This window comes from Miscanthus floridulus, chromosome 15, assembly GCF_019320115.1.
Source record: "Miscanthus floridulus cultivar M001 chromosome 15, ASM1932011v1, whole genome shotgun sequence".
Taxonomy (NCBI): domain Eukaryota; kingdom Viridiplantae; phylum Streptophyta; class Magnoliopsida; order Poales; family Poaceae; genus Miscanthus; species Miscanthus floridulus.
In genome coordinates, this window is record NC_089594.1 from 68,132,529 (window position 1) to 68,152,314 (window position 19,786).

Here is a 19,786-nt window from a genome sequence, read left to right on the forward strand (position 1 = left end):
GTACATCAGGGAGACAAACCCCAGTATTTGGCTCAAAGATTTCTAGCTTGCCTACCGAGCCAGAGGGGTGGATGATGACTATTTCATCATTCAGTATCTCCTCATCTGTGGGGGGAACATGTTCGGGCATGGCTTGAATTCCTCCTGCACAACAGCATCCACGACTGGGCGAACCTCAAGAGGGTCTTCGTCGGAAACTTCTAGGGGACGTATGTCCACCCTAGAAACTCCTAGGACCTCAAGTGTTGCCAGTAGGAGCCCAGTGAGTCCCTACGGGATTACATCCGCAGGTTCTCCCAATGATGCAACTCCCTCCCTAATGTCGTCAGCGCAGACGTCATCAGCGCATTCCTCTCTAGGACAATCTATGAGTCCTTGATCCACAAGCTTGGATGCCTGAAGTCCCGTACCACCCGCGACCTACTCGACGTCGCCACTAACCACGCCTCCAGCGAGGAAGCGGTTAGAGCGGTCTTCAATGAGGGCTAGTACAAAGGCAAGGCCAAGCACATGGACCAAGACGAGGGCCCCTCCACACAGAGGGGTAAGAAAAACAAAAAGGATCGACGCTGATCGGACAGCACCATGTTGGTCGCCATGGCTGATCGCATGGGCAAGCGGCCCCAATAGGGACTGCCTAACCATTTCAACAAGCTTATGGATAGTCTATGCACCAACCACACCTACCCCGTTAAACACCTCTACAAGGATTGTGAGCTCCTCAACCATTTCCTACGACAGGCTAGCAGGCCAAAAGAAGGGGACGGCAAGGAGGTGATAGTCAAAAAAGGAGGCGCGGTGGGCAAGGACGGGGACTATTTCCTCGACACTGACGAATGCATCATGATCTTTGGCAAGTCTGATGCCATCTGGTCCAGGCACCAGCATAAGGTCCGCTATAGGGAGGCATGCGCCGTCGAGGCGGCCGTGCCCTCCTTCCTCAGCTGGTCGGAATCTCTGATCACCTTTGATCAGAGGACCATCCCTCCCACATAGCGAGACCAGGATGCTACCCACTCGTCATTGACCCCATCGTCCATTAGAAGTGCCTCAGCAAGGTGCTGATGGACGGAGGTAGCGGCCTCAACATCCTCTATGTCGACACCCTCGACGCCACGTGCATCCCCCGGTCAGAGCTCTGCCTGGCAGGCTCTCCCTTCCATGGGGTGATCCTAGGAGCGTAGGCATACCCGCTCGGGCAGATCGACTTGCCCGTCATGTTCGGCAACCGAACCAACTTTCGCTCGGAGGTCCTCACCTTCAAAGTGGTGGACTTTCTAGGGTCCTACCACACCATCTTGGAGCGGCCATGCTATGCCAAATTCATGGCAATCCCCAACTACACCTACCTCAAGCAAAAGATGCTAGGATCGAACGACATCATCACCATGAGCAGCACCTTCTCGCATGCCTTCATGTGCGACCACGAGCACTACGAGCTCGCCACTACGGTCATCAACATGATCGAGCTCCCGCGGCTCGGGGAATCATCGATCCTAGTAGTCCCAGACTGCAACAAACCAACCTCCTTGACAGCCTTCCATCCGCACGAGGAGACCAAGGTGGTGGGGGTCGACCCCACTAGCTGGGACAAGACGGTGCAGATCAGGACCTAGCTCCTGGCCAAATAGGAATGCGAGCTCGTCGACTTCCTACACGCCAATCATGATGTCTTCGCATGGCAGCCCTCTGACATGCTAGGCATACCACGGGAGGTCGCCGAGCACACACTGTGCCTCATCCTAGGCTCGAAGCCCGCCAAGCAATGCATGCGCCATTTCGACGATGAAAGGCGCAGGGCTATAGGCGAAGAGATCACCAAACTCCTGGTGGCTAGATTTATCAGAGAGGTATTCCACTCTGACTGGCTTGCCAATCCCGTTCTTGTTAAAAAGAAGACCGAGAAATGGAGAATGTGCGTTGATTATACTGGCCTCAACAAAGCATGCCCAAAGGATAGTTGATTCATCTCCTAGCTCGGTGAATGGGGGATGCCACTTTACAAGCTCCTAAAAAAGATGGACACTTTCATCTAGACTGAAGAAGCTCAGTAGGACCTAAAGAGCCTCAAAATGTCTCTAATGTCAGCCTCGATCCTCGTCGCTCTCGAATGGGGAGAACCCCTTCTCTACATCATGGCCAGCAACCATGTGGTAAGCGCCGCGCTGGTCGTCGAAAGGGAGGAGTTAGGACACCAACTTAAGGTCCAACGGCCCGTATACTTCATCAGCAAAGTACTCACCGACCCCAAGGTCCAGTACCCCTAGGTGTAGAAACTCCTATATGCCTTGTTGATGGCAACCTAGAAGCTCCTACACTACTTCATCGACCACAAGGTTGCGGTCGTCACTACATACCCGCTTGGGGACATCATCCACAACCGCGATGCCACGGGACGGATCTCTAAGTGGGCGCTCAAACTCATGGGCCACAACATGAGGTACATCCCCTATACTGCCATTAAATCTTAGGCTCTCACGGATTTTGTCGCCGAATGGATAGAGGTGTAGCTACCGACCTCGAACGTCACCCATGAGTACTAGACAATGTACTTCGACGGGTCCATAATGGTGCCTGGCTTGGGGGCTAGAGTGGTTTTGATCTCCCTAGATGGGAGTAGGCTCCGCTACGCCATCTGCCTCCACTTTTCAGCCTCAAACAACGCCGTGGAGTATGAGGCCCTCATCAACGGATTACGCATCACCATCGAGCTGGGTGCTATGCGACTCTACGTTCACGATGACTCAGAGCTAGTCGTTGATCAGGTCATGAAGGAGTCCTCCTGCAAAAGCCCCCTCATGATAGCATACTGCCAAGAGGTGCGTAAGCTTGAGCATAAATTCTAGGGGATTGAGCTACATCACGTCCCTCGAAAGGACAATGATGTCACTGGTTTTCTTGCAAAATTAGCCGCCAGGCGGGATCCATCCCCAAGCAGGGTCTTCATCAATGATGTCCATGAGCCGTCCGCTCAGATCCTAGAAGGACTGGTCCAAACACACCCTAACGCCCAACCGGCGCCTGGGGGCTCCGACCCTGATGCCAAGCCATCACTCGGGGGCTCTGATCCCAATACCTCCATGACGATGTCACCCGCCAACGTCGCCGTATTAGCACTCGATCAAACCGACTAGCGAGCGCCGCTACTCACGTACCTCCTTGAGGAGGTTCTCCCACCCAAAAAGACTGAAGCCTGATGGATCGCTCGATGTGCCAAGACCTTCATCGTGCTCGGTGATGAGCTCTACAAATAGAGTCCATCAGGGTTGCTCATGAAGTGCATCCCCACCAACTAGGGGAAGCAGCTTCTCGAGGTCCATGCCAGGATTTGTGGACACCATGTGGCCCTAAGGTCGCTGGTTGGGAAGGCCTTTCACCAAGGTTTTTACTAGCCCACCGTGCTACGAGATGTAGAGGAGGTCATCTGCAGGTGTGAAGGATGCCAGTTCTATGCTCGGCAAACCCATTTGTCGGCACAGGAGCTCCAAACCATCCCTATCACCTAGCCATTCGCGGTCTAGGGCCTCGATATGGTGGGACCCCTCAAAAAGGGCCCAGGCAGCTTCACTCACCTACTCGTAGCAGTCGACAAGTTCACTAAGTGGATAGAGGCCAAGCCCATCACTAACATCCGCTCAGAAGAGGCAGTCAAATTCTTCCTCAACATCATCTACCAGTTCGGCGTTCCTAACTATATCATCACTGACCATAGGACTAACTTCATCGGAAAGAAGTTCCTAGACTTCAATGATGGATACGGCATCAGGATTGACTGGGCCTCGGTCGGGCATCCACGAACTAATGGCCAGGTCAAGCCCGCTAATGATATGGTCCTCCAAGGACTTAAGTCACGCATCTTTGACCGACTCAACAAGTACGCTGGACGATGGGTTGCAGAGGTCCCAGTGATCCTCTGGAGCCTGAGAATGACCCCAAACCGATCCATAGGGTTCACACCCTTCTTCCTAGCCTACGAAGCTGAGGCAGTGCTACCCTCCGACCTCAACCACGGCACCCCAAGAGTAAAGGCTTTCAATCATGACCGAGCCACGAAGACTCAGCAAGACGTAGTCAACCTGCTCGAAGAGGCCCGCGAGACAACTGTCATCCATTCCGCTCGCTACCAACAAACCCTGCGTAGGTACCATGAAAGGAAGATCAGGGGGAGGATACTCGAAGTTGGCGATCTTGTACTCTGGAGGACCCAATCAACGAAGGAAGAACACAAACTCTCTCCACCATGGGAAGGGACCTATACGGTGACCGAAGTAATCCGATCGGGCACCTACCAACTAGAGGACAACAACGACAACATTCTCATCAACACTTGGAACATTGAACAACTACGTCATTTTCCCCTAAATTTGGTCTTACCGCTTTTTAGTCAACAATTGCTCCTGTAAAAGCACCCCAGCCTGAACATTTTTAGCCCGGGTCGCTTGAGGGCTCCATGAGGGTACAATACTAAATATTACCTCTCTTTTTTACTATCACATGGTAAACAACTTTGTCCCTGAACGGAAGCACATTCCATTCCTTTGATTGCCCTATGTAACTCTGTTCTTACTCCCAACCAAACGCACCACGCCATGACCTACGGTTACAAGCAGCCGAGCCCCGCAGGCCATGCCTAGGCTCTTAACAGCTGCAGCCTATAGAACTAACGAGCAGGTGTGAAAAAGAAAAGGATAAAAATAAAAGTTATGCCAGGATAAAAACAAAAGTTAGATAGTGTGGTTCTTTCACAAAAATAGAACTGATGCATTTATTAATACAAAAACTGTTCACACGGGCTCACCCACAACTATTACATTTTTTATAAACTACTTCTAATCCAAATACTATTGTGGCCCCTCGAACATTGCCTGACGCCAAAGGAGAGACTATGGCACACACCGCTAGACATAACCACCGTTGTAGGCACCCCGTCTGGTTCTGATCCCTCGACTTCGGCAAGCACAACGGGTACCTCAAGGGACCCACCCAGTTCCGTCCCCTCGACTTCAACGAGCGCAATGGGTACCTCAAGGGCATCACACCCATAGATGCTCGGCAGAGGAACATGGAGCTCCTGACCTTCTCATGCAGTCAAGGTAGCTCCTGGGAAGGGACGCTGCTACCAAGGTATGGCCGCCATGGCCAGAAGAGATCTCATCAAACTTTATGAACTGGCCAACCTGACCAGCTATAGGCGCGGAACCCTCCACCAGCATGATCCTGAGCAACTTCCCCTCCGACAAGGCTCGCCCGGTGAAGATCCACCAGAGAAAGGCCACACATGGCTCCATCCTAAAGAAGGCCTCACAGATAAATCCAGCACGCCACCCCCTTTGGCGAAAGTCGTCCCTTCTCAGGCAAAGACAGCCAGCACCACCCCAGGCAACCTCCAGCTCGACATTGCACTCTGGATTCATGAAAGGATCTGTAAGTCCTCCCCCTCGCTCACCCCCTCTCTCACTTAGGAACCACCATGGCATATAGGCACTCTTGGTGAAGAGAAAGAAGGAGAGACAATAGTTGAAGAACAGGCAAAGGATTGCGACGGAGAGCCCTCTCCCTCCCCCTATTTAAGGAAGAAACACCACAGACAAAGAGGGGCAAAAGATTAGAGCAAAAAACTCTCTCCCTTCCCTCATTCAATGCGGATGGGAAACGATGGGACACACCCTGACCGATGGGACACACGCTGATCGATGGAATGACGCCTGGTCAGACGGAACGCCGCTAGTGAGACAAGATGTGGCCTAGGTATGGCCCACCACTATCGCATGACTAGGCATGAAAACTGAAGCATCACCACACGTAGGCAGCTCTCCGCACCCCTAGGTAGGACTTGGAAAAGGCCAAAATGGGATCTCCGCCAGAAGAGACCATCGGGCTAACTAAGTCGATCGAACGGCTCAGAAAAATACATCGAGAGACAGGTAGGGAGCGAAGGGACGCCCCATGTAGGCCATGTCGACTCTGTCATGAACAATGAGCATGGGTCCTAGTCGGACATTTCTGATTGGAGCTCCTCAAACCCTGTCACTCGAGTCACCAAGGTAACACTACCGACCCCCTCTATTTCTTTATAATCATTTCATACATCCATACGCGCATTTATTCCATACACCCGTGCCTCTCAGATGATTTAGGCCCTAAACCGCCTAGGGGCTCGAGAACTAAGCATCGCACGTGCAGCGAAATGCATCACAACGCTCTATGTTGTGTCACAAAGCAGCAGTTGCCTCATTCAACATGAGCAACAGAGCTAGGGGAGAAAAACGCAGATGGGCCCTATGTGGCCCTCGCCCAGTCTAGCAAATAGGGTCATCTCAAACTTCTTATTCGATCCTAAGCCTCTGCCAAGCCCATAGAATCTCCATCGAGGGGAGGCCATTAGGCCACCCAGGTCGATCTCTGGAACGACACAGGCATCTACCGGGTTGCAGGTAAAGGAGCAGTGGAATGTCATAAGAGGGCTATGCCGACCCCATCATAAAAGATGGACCCAGATTCCACTCGATCATACCCGTTAGCGAACTCACCAAGCGCATCACTCGAGCCGAGCGATCGAGACAAGCGACAAAACTTAGCCCCTCCGGTTGTGAGGAACTGAGGATGAGGTAACGCACACAACTCAAACCGACCCCTACTAAAGCCCAACGGGGCTCAGGGGCTCAAGACACAAAACGCCTAGGTCTGTGACCCCAAACTCGCCCCATCCGACTACGCTTTGACTGTACTCCAAAACTACCTGGGTCTACGACCTCGAACTTGCCCCATCCAGCTACGCTTCGACTGCACTCCAAAACTACCTGGGTCTATGACCCCGAACTCGCCCCATCCATCGGCTACGCTTCGACTGCACACCAAACGTCTAGGTCTACGACCCTAAACTTGCCCCATCCGGCTACACTTCGACTGCACACCAAATGCCTAGGTCTATGACCCTGAACTCATCTTGTCAGGATCCACGAGCTCTAGCTCGCCTGATCCCTAAAACTAACTAAACTAAACTGCCTCGGCTGCACGGGCTACACCGAGGCTAGGATCCACGACTCCGACTCACCCGATCCTACGGCGCGCACCGATGCCAGGACCCGCGAGTTCTGTCTCGTCCGATACCAAAAAGACCAACTGCCTTGCCCTATCCCACGGTGCGCATCGACGCCAAGATCTACGAGCTCTGTCTCACTCAATCCCTAGAAAACTAACCGCCTCGGCTGCACAACGACACCTTGGTTGACAACTCCATCTTGACTAAAAAACACGCACACACGCCTGCTGACAAACACCCCCAGACGATTCTGCCCGAATCGCCCGAGGGCTCGGGGGCTACACCCGGGGGTGTGCTCGCGCGCACCCGCTGACAAAACGAAAACCTTCCCCGCTGACAACACAAAAAAAACCCTGAACGATTCTGCCCGAATCACCCGAGGGCTTGGGGGCTACACCCGCGGGTGCGCTCGCGCGCACCCTTCATCAAGACAAAAAATCCCCTAGATGATTCTGCCCGAATCACCCGAGGGCTCGGGGGCTCCTGTCGGGTTCATAAACCCAGGGTCCCTCGCGGACCGGCTTCCCAACAAAGACTCGGCCCAAGCAGACAACGTGCAACTCATGGGCCGGCCCAAGTATCTGAACAACATGCTAGAAGGACGATCCAATCACCGACCGGAAGGTCTGTCTAAGGAGGAGCGACTCCTGTTTTCCGACACTAGCCCACCTCTCTGACCAGAGGGCTCACTTCGGTCTCTAGCCCGCCTCCGGACGGCCACTCCGACCGGACGGCCTGGCTAAAGCACTGTTTTCGACTCCGACCCCGCATCTCCGACCGGGGTATGCAAAACCCCTGCTCACCGCTTTTCTCCAACTGGAACAATCAGAGCCGACTGGGACCAACCGACCGGGGACGCCCACTCCGAAAGGATCAGGGAACGAACGGAGAAAGCAAGACATGTCGCACAAGTCAAAACCATAAAACCAGAGACTGTACCCTGTACACCTGTAGAAACAACATTCTGCAACCTCCCTAACACAAACAGTGTTGTAGGTGTCGATATTTTTCTCTACAGTATTGTGGGCGCCATTAACTCCCATACGGTAAGCCCCCACATGCCTCTGGGCATCGATAGTGTTGTGGGCGCCTGCTTTTTCTATACTAGACGAACATGGTAAAAACCCCTTGCCTTCAGGTATCAACAGTATGGCAGGCGCCGACATCTGCCTTACCCGAAGAAGACAACGCCACCTGCCACATGCATTTGACATTCAATAGTATTGTGGACGCCTAACATCATTCTGTATCCACCGGTGTGGGCAACAAGGCTCAGAAGCATACGTACTCTCTCTCTCTCTCTCATTTGTAAGGCCATCCCTTCATCTATAAAAGGGGATACGCTCTCTCCCAACATCCAAGCGATTCCAGATTCATTATATGGATCAAGTTCACTAGCACACAACCACAGAAACCGCCAGGTTCGAACCACAAGCACACGCTTGAACACTTAGCTCATAGCGGAGCTCCTGTCGCTCTCGGCCCTTTCGACCGGAGCCCGGCCGGATCTCTTATACCCCCATCTTTCTCCTTCTCGTTTGTAACTCCACTGTAAACTTTGAACACCTGAGCTCAGGAATAAAGTCACCGACCGATTCAAACTAGACATAGGGCACGTTGCCTGAGCTAGTATAAACCATGTGTCATTGAGTGCTAGGCCACCTCCGATCACAATGTACGGCAAAACTACAAATATTTACTTATTGGTTACTTTCTGCACCGATACGTTGTCTCTATAAGCCATAGTAACATGTTTTATAGGATAAATTTTAAACCCTAAAAGTAACGTGTTTTGTTGGATGGAGAGGGTGTTCCAACTTTAAAGCACAATCCTGAATCCTGGTCAGCAAGGCAATTCACATTGGTCCAGTTCGCTTCGCTGAAAAAGCAAACCGAAACACTGTTACGACTGAAAAAATAAGCTGAAAAGTACGAATTATAATACAAGCGAAATCGAAAAATCAAATCCATCCGAATTAATTTTTTCGAACATACATATAAAAGAAGACACGCGTATACATCAGCACCACATGTATGCAGTATGCACTCGTACAAACGCCTGGGGATTAATTATTTAGCCAGGTCAGTTGCAACTTTATTACTGCTTCCAAAATAATTCAAAATAATTGGCATATCCAAATGCAAGGAAGTTATCTGACCTTTGAAGTCCATCAGATCAGCACAATGCAATATGCATGAAGTTCAATCCAACAGATGATAAAGAACTGAAACTTTGGATGGAAGTGTTGTGTACGTTGGGCCCACAATATAATGACACGTAGTAGAGAACACATAAGATTGAATGGCTCGGTGGCTCCAGCCTCTGCAGATTGACTTGAAAAACGTATCGACACAAAGAGAAAGACAATTGTTGAGAAAATTGAATGCTACCATAATGGTGAAATAGAGGTGTAATTAGTATCCTAAATTCTTGTTGCTTAATTAGTCCATGAGTAATTGCGTCCCATGCTAGGTGAAGGTCTAGAATTTAGGTTGATCTTTTCTCTTGTTCTTGTGCGGCCAGGGCATGTGCGTCGTGTATCTTACTTTTTCTGTACCACGTGTATCTCTCTTTGGCCATGTTCGCTTGTCTTATAATTCATATTTTTCAGCTTGTTTTTTTAGTCGGAACAGTGTTTTTCTCTCACGACAAATCAGTTGGAACAGTGTTTCGGCTTGTTTTTTCAGCGAAGCGAAAAGGAGCCTTTATCTTCTTATGAATGCAAAGCTGTACAGATCTCATACGTATTTGATATAGAAAAAAATATTTATCGAAAAAAACAATGACTATGACAGAAGGGGAAACGGGGTTGAAACTGCAAGCAATCAACTAAAAGGCAAGATGTGGACTTCCCAAAGGTGCGTTTTCATATGGGATACTGACTGGTCCATATATGCTGTCAATTCCGATATCAAGTCTCTGACAAAAAAAAACAGTAAGAGAAAAATACCTCTTCTAGTCTAGGAAAGAAAAATCATATCAAGTCCCTGACGGAAAAACAGTAAAAGAAAAAACTCTAGGAAAAAAACATGCGTTTATAAAACAGTAAAAGAAAAAAACTCTATGGGAAAAATTTGAGTTTGGCGGGAGTCGAACCAGGTATATTGCCTGGAAGGCAATTATCCTAACCGTTGGACTACAAACGCTATTATGCTCTAAAGCGTACAAAAATCATAATTGACTATTACATCTCTATATATATGGAGCCCCGTACCACATCGATGGCAAGCAACAATGGAATTCTTGGTTTGGGTCAGTTCGAATGATGAGCCAAGGACGAACTTTAGTCGAGGGATCAAATGATCAACCCCTGAAACCAGCAAACACATGATCTATGCCTCTAATCGAGGGACCACCAAAATTGAAAGTTCGGTCACACGACCATCAATCAATTCTCTAAATGAAACGCGGGGTAAAAAATAGACATCAGTCAGTTTCTAGTTCGTGAGAAACAGTTACGTAGGTAGTGTGATACAAGAATTTAAGCACATCACATAGAGGGGAAACGGCTTTAATTCGTAGGACAAGCTGGAAAAGCAATCCAACTGAATCCTCTGTACCAAGTCAGAATGAAACTACGATGGTTGAGGATGAGGAGGTACCATAGGTTCAGATCGATCCATCACATTGGCTCAGCCAGTTCTTGATGAAAAGGCAGTGAAAAGTTTTTCAGAAGTTTGGAACAGGTGAGCGCAACCTTTACCTTTCTTCTTGTTTTCACACAACAAAAGTCAGACGTTGTCCTTGTTTGGTGTCTCAGTTTGTCAGGCGACAAACTGGAAGATCAGATTACCGACTACGCATACGAACGGCTTCAATCGAATTCAAGAATAAAATGATACACACAGGATGGAAACCATTGAACTCCAGATGAACTGATGACTAAAAGTTCTGCACCAGATTCCTCCCCATCACAAGGTTGGATAGGATCCATGGCACATCAGCCTCACGGGATGGGGTCACCAACAGCGAGAATCCGTTAGGTAGCATGCTAGGATGGCCGGCCACACATCAGTACATAAATTTATGCACATCAAAAAGAGACAGCTGACACTTTGGCCGTAGCTATACTATGATTCAATAAGTAGAGGGCAAGCCAAAACACAATCCGGTAAACGTTATTGAAACCAGCAGTGTGATAGAGCCAACCGCCAGCAATGGTTGGCACCTATAAATGCTACAAGATCATAGGCACACTGTTTGATTGAACGCACAGGAGCATGTGCCATCTATAGCAGTATACTGGTTGAGAGACCCTTAGGCTGATGAGTTATGATCAGTCATGAAAATGGACCATGGTACAAACTACTCGGTGAATTATTCAACGCGAAACAGCCGGTGGTCCTTACAGCAACATGAAGTAGATTACAGCGACAACAGGCGGATCAATCAAGAAGATTCCTCTAATTCTGATCTCAAGCAGTGAGGTACAGATAACAAGTCCCTGGCTATACACAGCTAATGCAAGTCATGATCACGATATTATCTGAAACCCAAGATAGCAGTGCTAGATGCAACATAAAGCAAGTTGCGGCAGAAGAAAATGAGGTGCCCATAATTCTTACTTTAAAAAAAAGAGAAGAGGTTGCAGAAATATGGAGCAGCTAGATGTAAAACAAGCAAACACAGGCCATCACATAAAAACTCGGAGATGACAAAATAAATGCTCATCAGTGTGATAATATGAAAGATATGAAACAAAATGGTAGGTTGATCAATCAAGGAGCTGGCCGGCCGGGGTTCGAACCCTGGTTCTGCACCGCTTGTTTCGTGCAAGCAAATAATTTCCAAGCCTCTCACGCGTGATGCCACAATGGGATCGTGACGTGCCTGTCGTCTACGAAATCAGTGGATTTCGGTGATCTCAAGAAGGACGCGGTCTTCAAGATCTGAGTGTAGCTATATGTTTGTTTGTACACGGGTGGTATGTGTAGTGTGCGTGTGTTGAGTGGGCGTGCGTGTGTACGATCAGATGCTACTGTTGAACCTAGATGAGAGGCGCAAAAAAAAATCAAGGAGTTTCCTTCAATAATAGCAGATCAGATGCATGATTATCTCAAGATTTGCAGGTGAAATGCTACAAGTAAGCTGAGAAGTGAGAAAGATTCCCAAACTTAATGCTAGTTGTTGATCATTTGATAGATCTCATCCTGTCTATAGCTTGTGAGACAATTAATACAAAACAGTCTGAACATTCCTTAGGTTTGATCATTAATGAAGTTTGCATAAGGTCCCCTCACAATCATCATTTGCATCCCTAACTTGTCATCACATGACCTGAATCAAGTCGGCAATGTGATCATGTTTTGTCAATACATAATAGTACAAGTTCCTCCAGTAAATAATGTTCGGAATGTTAGCCCCTGCTCCCTGGCTTGAAAAATTAGTCAAGTACACGTCAAAAAAACCCGGTGAACTAGTGATGAGGAGGTGCTGGTTTATTTGGTGTAATAAAATGAATCTAGCATGTTCAGTTGTGAACAAAAGAAATACGGACTCTCCAACCAATACAAAACTGCAGGTTTATAGCACACATGGATTTAGCCATCTAAAAAGCAAAGCCTGCCAGCAACTTGCAGATCAACAGATTGGAGGAGCTTTTATGCTCCAAATACTTAAGAGATGCACAAATTTAAAGCATAAACCAAAGGGTTGCTTCCAACTAGCTACCTCTTGGAATGCTAAAAGATTCACGCACCTCCCACTGAATGGTTGAGGCAAGCATCTTTTGAGGTCTCGGCGTGTACTCATACCTTATTTGCAGACAGTGCCACTGCTCCATCAGTTTGACGCCGTCAAACTACAGGTGTGAAAAGTCGAAAATACCCTTATGTCTAAATATGTCATTAATTTTTTTAGCATCTTAACGACTTCAAATGAAAAAACTCAAAACTAGAAAGTTGTAGATCTCGTCGAGATCTATAATTTTCATATAAAAATTATTTTCATTTAATTCCGCAAAAAAAAAAATTCTAAGATATATTAATCATACCAAATCATATTTTTTTACGAAATTAAATGAAGATAATTTTTATATGAAAATTATAGATCTCGACGAGATCTACAACTTTCTAGTTTTAAGTTTTTTCATTTGAAGTTGTTAAGATGCTCAAAAAAATTAATGACATATTTAGACATAAGGGTATTTTCGATTTTTCACACCTACAGTTTGACGGCGTTAAAGCCCAAACTGACGGCAGTGGCATAGAGGGCACAAAAAAGTTGAAGCAGTGGCGCTGAAGACCCCTGAACTTTTTCAGGGGCACACAGAGCATTGCGATCTTTTATAATGGCACACAAAGAATTCCCAAAAAAAACAAAGGTGCACTAAAGAAGACATTTACAAAGGCTGTACCAGCCATAGCACATATTCCTATCTCATTATCATGGTAGTGGTCCTTGGCACCAGAAAAAGCACCTAAGTGAAACTTCCTCATCATACAGACACAGGTGGTCCTTTGTATAAGAACTAAAAAGACTTAAACTAACTGGGAAAACACTAATGCTACCTCAATACCTTCTCTGATGTATACTTCTTCACCTTTAGCTCTCTGTTCCTTCTTCTAGTGTCTTCGTAATTAACCTGATCAGCTTCATCAACATAAATAATTTCAGGCTCGTCACCGGCTTCAACATCATCCTCATCATAATTGGCAGACTCTATCTCACTCCTAGCATCCCCATCCTCTTCTTCCACATCTTCATATTCATCATCAAAATATTGTTGAGCTCGCAGACCGTGGAATTCTGGTGGGGGAGGGCAGTCTTCAGTAATTGCCTCATCCCGTTTCATAACAAGATGTCTGATGATCCTTTCATCCTTGTCTAGCAGGGTCTTGAAGTCATTGATGTATCTTGACTCTATCTCAAAGTTCATTAAAATGTAATTGGCATGTGTTGCTTTCTTTATTTTGTAAGCAAGCCTGCGCAGCCCCCAATTGTTAAGCCTCCATATCCTTCCTTTCTTGTCCCTGATAAAATCTAAAAGAGAACAAAGAGAATAATTGTATGTTAACTCTTCAGTAGTATATTGATAAACTGTTAGACTATTCCATAAAATGTAAAAAATATAGGCTCAGGTATATTAGCTGATTGAAACAAATATAATAGAAACATGTGCACCACAATGAATAAAGAAACAACATTTTCCTTCCTGCCTTAGAGATTGCAAGTTTAGCAAATCAGAAAAAGCAAATCAGACAGATAGTAGCAAGTTTAGCAGGGAACGTCCCTATAAGAGTGTCAAACCTACAGGCAGAACATGACATATAAGTACCTTAGTTTTCCTTTAGCTTTAGGTGATTAAGACTAACTCATTTAGTTAGTATGTTTAGAGAGAGAAAGGACTCCAGTGTGCTAAAACAATTTCACCAATACACAAGTGATGTCCGAGTGACGAGTGTTGAGAGACCCACCTTGTACTTTTGATACAACATTTTCAACCTCTTCAATACGGTCCTCATGAATTAGATAAACTACTTCATAGTGACGCACTGTAAAAGGACGAAGTTGAAGCTGAACTCAGAAAGCCAGCACAAATGAACAGAAAGTAATGCCAGCATGAAGAAATAGACAAAATAGCTTGACTGAAGAGGAAAGGAGAGAGCTCTTACTTCTTTTCAGATTTAAATCACTTTCTAGCTGAATATTAAGAAAATCATACAGCTTTTCTGCAAAAAAAAAGGATTAGAATGATAAAAATATTCACATGAACCAATAAAAAGATCTTTACAGTACCAAAATGGACATCTAAAAAAACTTTATAGCAGAAAAGCGAACCTTCGTCTGCATCAGCAAATTCTGGTGACACTTGACCATCCTCTCTCACCATTTTCTACAAAACAACAGAAATAAGAAAAGCATGTAGTTGTTTAGCCTATTGCAATAGCTTTCAATCTTCCCCATACAAAGTTTAAGAGCATCTCCTGTTTCTACAGCAAATGACCAAATCCATAATGTTTCGTATGCCTTGGGCAAACTTCATAATTTATTTTCTATTTCCTCTAGTGGAGTACTACTAACTGTTCGTTCATAAATTTCATTTCTAATAGGAAAATGGCTCTGTTGTCATGAACAGAAGATTGTATTGATTGGCAATGGTTACTGTACAAGAAAGCTAAAGCATCACAGAGGTTTACACACGGACGCAAGCATATAACACTAAATTATCCCTAAAAAAATCTCATATCCACCATTCGCAACATTAAGGCCTACTTACACAGATTATTGGCTGCTGCCAAGTCATTTACCAAAACCATTGCATTCATGGAAGAATCTAGTCTAGAAGCAGAAACACGAAAGCAACCATGTCCTGTTCCTCGTCTCCCAAGCATCTAGAGGCAGCCTAGCAGGGAATGAATGAACAGAAAAAAGACCAAACCTTTCTAAGCAGGACGGCCTCGGGGAACAGCCCGGCAGACTCGCCCGCCTTGGGCGCGAAGCTGTGCGTGTCCACCCGCTCCTGCGCCTCGCCGTCCCCGCCCCTCCCCCTCTTCTTCTTCGCCCAGACTGCCACGGCCCCCCGCCGCCTCACACCTCCTCCAATGGCTACGCGCAAGCAGTTCATACGCATCCGAGGCGGTGGCGGCGGCGGCGACTGAGATGGCCCGAGGAGGGACAGAGCCCGCGGCACCGCGGTGGCCTCCATGGGTATGTGACCGGAGACGCCGGGGAGCGAGGTTCTTGCGGGGTTTTTTCGGTGTGGCCGTGTGGGGACGCGGAGCGAAATGGAATGAAGATAAGGTGATAGGTGGGCCGAGCTAAGGTTTGGGCCTTCAACTAAATGAGATGAAACTTGGGCTTTCTCATATGCATGCTGGGCCGGCCCATGGCGTTTTAAGACTAGCTGAAGGCCCGACCTTGTCCTCCTCTTCTCGTCATCTTCGTTTCGTCCTTCTGCCGCCGCCGGAGCCGCTGTCGCCGTCGCCGCAGCTAGGGTTTTTGCCTGTTTGGCTATGGACGCGACGGGGCAGCAGGAGCAGCATGCAGGAACTGGAGGCGGAGATCGCTACGGCGTGCTTCTCTACTACAAGTACGCCGAGGTGCCCGACGCCGCCGCGCTCGCCGCGTTCTACGAGGCGCACTGCCGCGGCCTCGCGCTCGTCGGCCGCGTTCGGGTCGGCCCCGACGGCGTCAACGCCACGGTGAGAACATGTCCCCCGCTTGCTCTATCTTTTCGGCATCGTAGACGGCGCCTTTGGGGCAGGGAAAATCCAGTTCTGCATAAATGAATTCATCACGACCTCACCGACCCTGCATTTTGGTGTTGGTAGCTTGGAGGGCGGATGGCCGCGCTGGAGAAGCACATCACGGAGATGAGCTCCAACGCCTTGTTCGAGGGCACCGATTTCAAGCTGGCGTACTGCGACGACCCTGTCGACGAGAGGGTCGCCAGGGAGTGCGGCTTCACCTCGCTGTCCGTCCGGGTCGTCAAGGTTCTTGCCACTGCTTCCAGCAGAATGATTTCACCTTTGACCAGCTGGTAGTGCCATCCATCACTGGGTTTTGAATTGTTGCTGCATTGGCAGGAGCTAGTTACCCTGTGCTCCAACCCCACGTCGGCACCACCGGAGATTTCGAGTGCTGGGAGACACTTGTCGGCGGCTGAGTTCCATTCGGTGCTCCAGAATGTTGGTGAGTGGATTCTTGGACTGACGCTTGTCCATGGTTGTTTGGGCTGCCAATTTCTGGTATAATTTCTAAGCGCGTGTTTAGTTCCCGGAATTTGGGAATTTGGGCTACTGTAGCACTTTCGTTTTTATTTGGCAATTAGTGTTCAATCATAGACTAAGTAGGCTCAAAACGTTCGTCTCGCAATTTCCAACCAAACTGTGCAATTAGTTTTTTTTTTCATCTACATTTAATGCTCCATGCACGTATTGTAAGATTCGATGTGATGGCTACTGTAGCACTTTTTTAGAAATTTGGATGGGAACTAAACACGCGCTAACTTGGACTGTGCTTTTAGCTGGGACTAATTTGGAGGCTGTGGCATCTGCGGAGAAGAAGGAAGTGGTTGTCTTGGATGCAAGGAATGTGTATGAGACTCGGATCGGCAAGTTCAATGTGCCAAATGCGAAGACCTTAGATCCGGAAATTAGGCAATACAGTGATCTGCCTTCTTGGATAGATGAGCATGCTGAGCAGCTGCGTGGGAAATCTATTCTTATGTACGTCAGGCTGGATCTTTGAATTAACCTTGAATTAGACTAATGTATTTTGCTAGCACCAAGCAAGAAGCCTAACTAACGTTTGGTATTTATTACAGGTACTGCACAGGAGGTATACGCTGCGAGATGGCATCAGCTTATATTCGCTCGAAAGGTGAAGGATTTGAGAACGTTTTTCAGGTAATGTGCTATACTCTGTTTGGCTTGTCTTTAATGTTGAGTACTTATCCATGCCTGATAAGTAATTTGTATTGTTCATGAGTCATGACTGTTTATTATTATGTTTATGTTAGCTATATGGTGGCATTCAGCGGTATCTGGAACAATTTCCAGATGGTGGCTATTTTGAAGGAAAGAATTTCGTATTTGACCACAGGTTGGAGTACATGATGATACAGCCTGCAAATCTCAAACTCTTCCTTTTCAGTGTTTCATTTGTTTTTCTTCCCACTAATCTGTCCCAATGTCATTTCATAGAATCTCAGTGGGAAGCCTTAAAGAAAACATACTCGGAGCGTGTTTGATATGTGGTTCTTCTTTTGATGACTATTCATTGCGCTGTCGGTGCAGCCATTGCAGAATGTTGGTCCTAGTGTGCCCTACATGTCAGGTTGAGTCAAAAGCAATGTTTTTAGTGCACTTTTCAGAAAGTTTTGCTGATTGCCATATTGACTTTACGCTAATTTGTATAATTGCTTAAAAAAATTTAAACTTGTCTTTTTAATCCCCAGGATTCCACCAAGGAATATGCATGTGAGCTATGTCAAAAAAATGGAAAAGAACCCTGCCAAATATCAGCAAGACAAGACTGCAAACTACAGATAGGACTATCTGAAAGCTTTGAAAAGCCATCCATAAGCAATCACAATGTGGCTAACAAAGTTCCCTGGAGTGATGGTAAGGTCTGTATCAGTTTTCCATTGCACTCTCTGAATGATAATTTATTTATGTTCTTACTCAAATATGTGCATCTTATGCTACAGAAGTACAGAATAAATGCATGGGCTGGGGCGCTGGGTTTGAAAAAAAGATATTAAAAATTCATTAGAAATGCTCACCATGAAGTAATAGTAGTTTAACTGCATGTGGTTTGAGTCATTTGCATTTTTGGTCCGCTGAATCAGGATAATCTGTTTATTCTGATATTCTCTAATGCATTCAGTCTGAACTATTAAGCATTCAGTTCTCTAAATTAGCTATGTGTACTTGTACTTTTTAGGGTTGACCTTGCTCTATGTAAATGAAATATTACACAGGTAGTGAGCAGCTGAAAAGGTTGAGGATCCTCTGCTTGCATGGTTTCCGCCAAAACGCATCCAGTTTTAAGGGAAGAACATCAGCACTTGCCAAGAAGCTGAAGCACATCGCTGAGCTTGTCTTTGTAGACGCACCTCATGAGCTTTCCTTTGTATATCAACCAATCCAGGGCCACTGCTCAGACAAACCCTCACCTCTGTCTGTGACACCAAAACGGAAATTCGCATGGCTCATTGCTCCAAACTCCCACTGCAACCCTGAGCAAGACTGGAGGGCTGCAGATGTGCCGTTTGACCCTCTTCAGTACCAGCAACAAACCGAAGGCTTTGAGGAATCATACACCTACCTTGAAAATGCAATCTCTCGCATGGGGAGCTTCGATGGAATCCTGGGCTTCTCTCAGGGCGCTGCCATGGCTACCTTATTCTGCAGGCAGCAGCAGAAGATCTGTGGCTCTCCAAAGTTCAGGTTTGGGATGTTCTGCTCCGGATATCCAGCACCTGCGGGTGATTTCAGCAACGAACCAATCAAGCTCCCCTCGCTCCATTGTTTCGGCAATGGGGATGGTCATGACAGGCAGATAGCAAACAGGGCGAGCGCTGAACTTGCTGGTTTCTTCGAGCAGGATTGCTGCTCCGTTGTTGAGCATCACATGGGCCACATAATCCCCACCCGGTCGCCCTACATCGATCGGATAAAGGATTTTCTTTCCAGTTTCCTATGAAATGTTTTCAAGTGATTGTATTCTGTTGCTGTTGTAAGTTGGTGCACAGGCATTCACCGTGTTTGCCGGTGATTAGTGTTTTGCATCTGATTGTGCTAAACAAATTGGGATTCTCCTCTCACACTGACTCTTTGAGAGGATTACTGGTGTCACGGCATCAGAATATTTTGAATTAATATATTTTGGTATTTGGTATAGAAATTTTAATTTCGAAACTAGTGAGTCAACGAACCGTCCAAGCCACCCACCCTTTTTTTTTGTTCCAATTTGTGATTCTTTGAACAAATACTTGTCAATACCACTTTCTTCAAATTCAGATCAACTGCAATTGATCTTTGAATTCTGAAAATTCTCCGTCTTCCCAAGTCTCAAGACCTGGCATATTATAGATAAATAAAGAGGATGAAAGTTTCATGAGATGAAACCTATAACATTTCCAATATAAAGAGTTTTGGAAATTGGACATGAAATCCACTGCGATGGATGACCCATATGGACATCCAAATCCAAAATGGGTCTTGAATGGTACTGTATCAGCCTACAACAGAGTACCTATATGTGAGACATATTTTGGGTTACAGCAGAGGCATAAC

General features: G+C 46.9%; 3 protein-coding genes across 4 annotated transcripts; 2 read left to right on the top strand and 1 right to left on the bottom strand.

Annotated features, from left to right (window-relative positions):
* The first annotated feature begins 1,217 nt into the window (after positions 1-1,217).
* Positions 1,218-1,616, top strand: LOC136507599 (uncharacterized). Its single transcript, XM_066502269.1, has one exon. The coding sequence runs from the start codon at positions 1,218-1,220 to the stop codon at positions 1,614-1,616; it is 399 nt and encodes a 132-aa protein (XP_066358366.1).
* An 11,698-nt stretch (positions 1,617-13,314) lies between these two features.
* Positions 13,315-15,767, bottom strand: LOC136509026 (protein REGULATOR OF FATTY ACID COMPOSITION 3, chloroplastic-like). The gene is made up of 5 exons (XM_066503823.1): positions 15,424-15,767; positions 14,823-14,877; positions 14,657-14,713; positions 14,459-14,536; positions 13,315-14,024 (listed from the first exon to the last, which is right to left on the bottom strand). Exons 1-5 carry the CDS (start codon positions 15,688-15,690, stop codon positions 13,549-13,551), a joined length of 933 nt encoding a protein of 310 aa, XP_066359920.1. The 5' UTR covers positions 15,691-15,767; the 3' UTR covers positions 13,315-13,548.
* A 170-nt stretch (positions 15,768-15,937) lies between these two features.
* LOC136508640 (rhodanese-like domain-containing protein 6) lies at positions 15,938-19,385 on the top strand. 2 transcript variants are annotated; one of them, XM_066503372.1, is made up of 9 exons: positions 15,938-16,186; positions 16,316-16,477; positions 16,571-16,676; positions 17,011-17,212; positions 17,311-17,392; positions 17,506-17,588; positions 17,690-17,822; positions 17,944-18,109; positions 18,469-19,385. In XM_066503372.1, exons 1-9 carry the CDS (start codon positions 15,998-16,000, stop codon positions 19,191-19,193), a joined length of 1,848 nt encoding a protein of 615 aa, XP_066359469.1. In that variant the 5' UTR covers positions 15,938-15,997; the 3' UTR covers positions 19,194-19,385. The 2 variants fall into 2 exon arrangements, with proteins under 2 accessions (XP_066359469.1, XP_066359470.1); XM_066503373.1 differs by having other exon boundaries at positions 17,944-18,114; positions 18,469-18,623.
* Positions 19,386-19,786: the final 401 nt, after the last annotated feature.